Source organism: Poecilia formosa, unplaced genomic scaffold (genome assembly GCF_000485575.1).
Source record: "Poecilia formosa unplaced genomic scaffold, Poecilia_formosa-5.1.2 Scaffold272, whole genome shotgun sequence".
NCBI lineage: Eukaryota > Metazoa > Chordata > Actinopteri > Cyprinodontiformes > Poeciliidae > Poecilia > Poecilia formosa.
In genome coordinates, this window is record NW_006800211.1 from 590,808 (window position 1) to 592,693 (window position 1,886).

The 1,886-nt window shown below is 46.4% G+C and overlaps 1 protein-coding gene across 7 annotated transcripts in view; it reads right to left on the reverse strand.

Moving 5' to 3' along the window:
- LOC103151135 (golgin subfamily B member 1-like) overlaps positions 1–1,886 on the reverse strand; it is a 37,722-nt gene that overhangs the window by 29,898 nt on the left and 5,938 nt on the right. For all 7 annotated transcript variants that reach the window (XM_016681202.1, XM_016681203.1, XM_016681201.1 and 4 more), the window contains exons 5-9: positions 1,646–1,762; positions 1,387–1,542; positions 1,127–1,306; positions 936–1,058; positions 752–865 (exon numbers count right to left, since the gene is read on the reverse strand). In XM_016681202.1, the coding sequence (XP_016536688.1) occupies positions 752–865; positions 936–1,058; positions 1,127–1,306; positions 1,387–1,542; positions 1,646–1,762 (690 nt within the window). The remainder of the gene's footprint in view (positions 1–751; positions 866–935; positions 1,059–1,126; positions 1,307–1,386; positions 1,543–1,645; positions 1,763–1,886) is intronic.

A 1,886-nucleotide genomic window follows, 5' to 3' on the forward strand; every position in this document is an offset into this window, starting at 1 on the left:
ATATGCTAAAATAAAAAATGCATAAAATAAAAAAATTTAAAATATATACAAATAAAATAAACATGAAATAAAAAATACATATTAAATGAATAAATAAAAATGTGAAAAGCTTTTGCAATAAGCTCTTGTCCCTACAGGTGCAGCTGCTGGTCTGTTGGGCTTTGAATGTTTTCCTCAATCTTCTTTTAAATGTCTCTAAACAACAATTGTCAAGTATTGTCACAGATTTATTTTGTACTTTGACTAGGCCATTCAAACACAAGGATCTGCTTCAATCTCAGCCATCCCATATCATCTCCAGCTGTTTGCTCAGGGTGGATGATGGAGGGGGAACCATCAGCTCTGACCAGCCTCCCTGTCCCCAAAGCATCATGCTGCCACCACCGTGTTTCAGAATAGTGATGGTGTGTTCAGGATGAGTCCAGTTATCAGTCTATGTTAAACTGTCTGGAGCAACATCGTGTGTTTGCACTGGACTGAGAGATGAATAAACATTCATGATACTTTTGTCTGGGTTTTATTTGTAAGGAGAGTCGAAACTTTTGAGGTCGACACATTAAAAATGATGACAAAAATGGGACGATATCGATGATGAAGCATTACGGATTCTTACTGTTTATGAAAGTGTAAGAAGAGAATTACATTTACATAAAGTGACATTTATTGATGTCACTTCCCTTAAGGTAACCAAAGGGCCACAAGCTTGATTGTTCCTGTTTATTGGTTTGGTTTAGAGAAAGGACCTGCTGACCTTGATCTGCTGGTCCCTGCCGTCCACCTCTCCCTGCAGCACGTCGATGACCTGCGTCTTCCCGTTCAGGACCTCCTCCTTCTCATGCAGCTTCTGCTTCAGAGCCTTCAGCAGCTGGGGGGAAACAGGAAGTTAGAAGGAGTTTCTAAGCGTTTCATTGGTCGGTGAGCGGCGGTGCTGGTACCTGCTCCAGGTCGGCGCTGGCGTCTGATTTGGCCGCCAGCCTGAACAGCTCCTGTTCGTGCATCTGGTTGATCTCCGTCAGCTGATTATCCTTCTGAATGATGATGTCTTTAAACGTCTGGATCTGAAAACAAGATGGCGGCGTTATTTCTGCCTCTGCAGCCTCAGTTTGAGCTGGCGTGTTAAACCTACGTTCTGCTTGAACATGCTCTCCTTCTGGCTGTACTGCTCCTTCTCTGAGGCCAGCAGCTCCTTCAGGCTGTCCGTCTGCTCCAGTAGCAGACTGTAACGCTCCTCTGACTCCTCCACCTTCTTGGTCAGGCTCTGTACCAGCAGCTGCAGCTCCTGCGTCTCTCCGCCGACCTCCAGCGCCTGAGAAGAAGACAGGAGTTAAAACATGTGGAAGCTTCCTCCATCAGAGAAGCAGAGCCTGGATGTCAGAAGAGCTTCACCTTCTGCTGCGGTGCAGCAGCTACAGGATGATCTGCAGCCAGTCCGGTCTGCAGGTGGACGATGTACGCCTCCTTTTCTGCCAGCCTCCTGTCCCTCTCTGTCAGCATGGCGTCCATCTCCTCTCCTCGCTGCTGCTGGACCTCCAGCTCCTTCCTCTGGAATCATTCAGGAATAATTAACGTCTACCAAGACGTCTCCCAAACAGAATAACTGCAGACAGAAATAACTGAGTTAATTTGGCCTGTGAATATCATCCACCTTGTTCTGCAGTTCTCCATCTTTCAGAGAAAGCTGCTGCTCCAGCTCCTCCAGCTTCTTCTTCAGCAGGACGATCTTCCCCCGACTGGCCTGCTCTCCTCCTCCCTCTGAGGAACCCTGAGGAGCAACGACTCATCATCATCATCATCATCATGATCATCGTAATCATCATGATCATCGTCATCATGATCATCGTCATCATCATGATCATCGTCATCATGATCATCGTCATCATCATGAT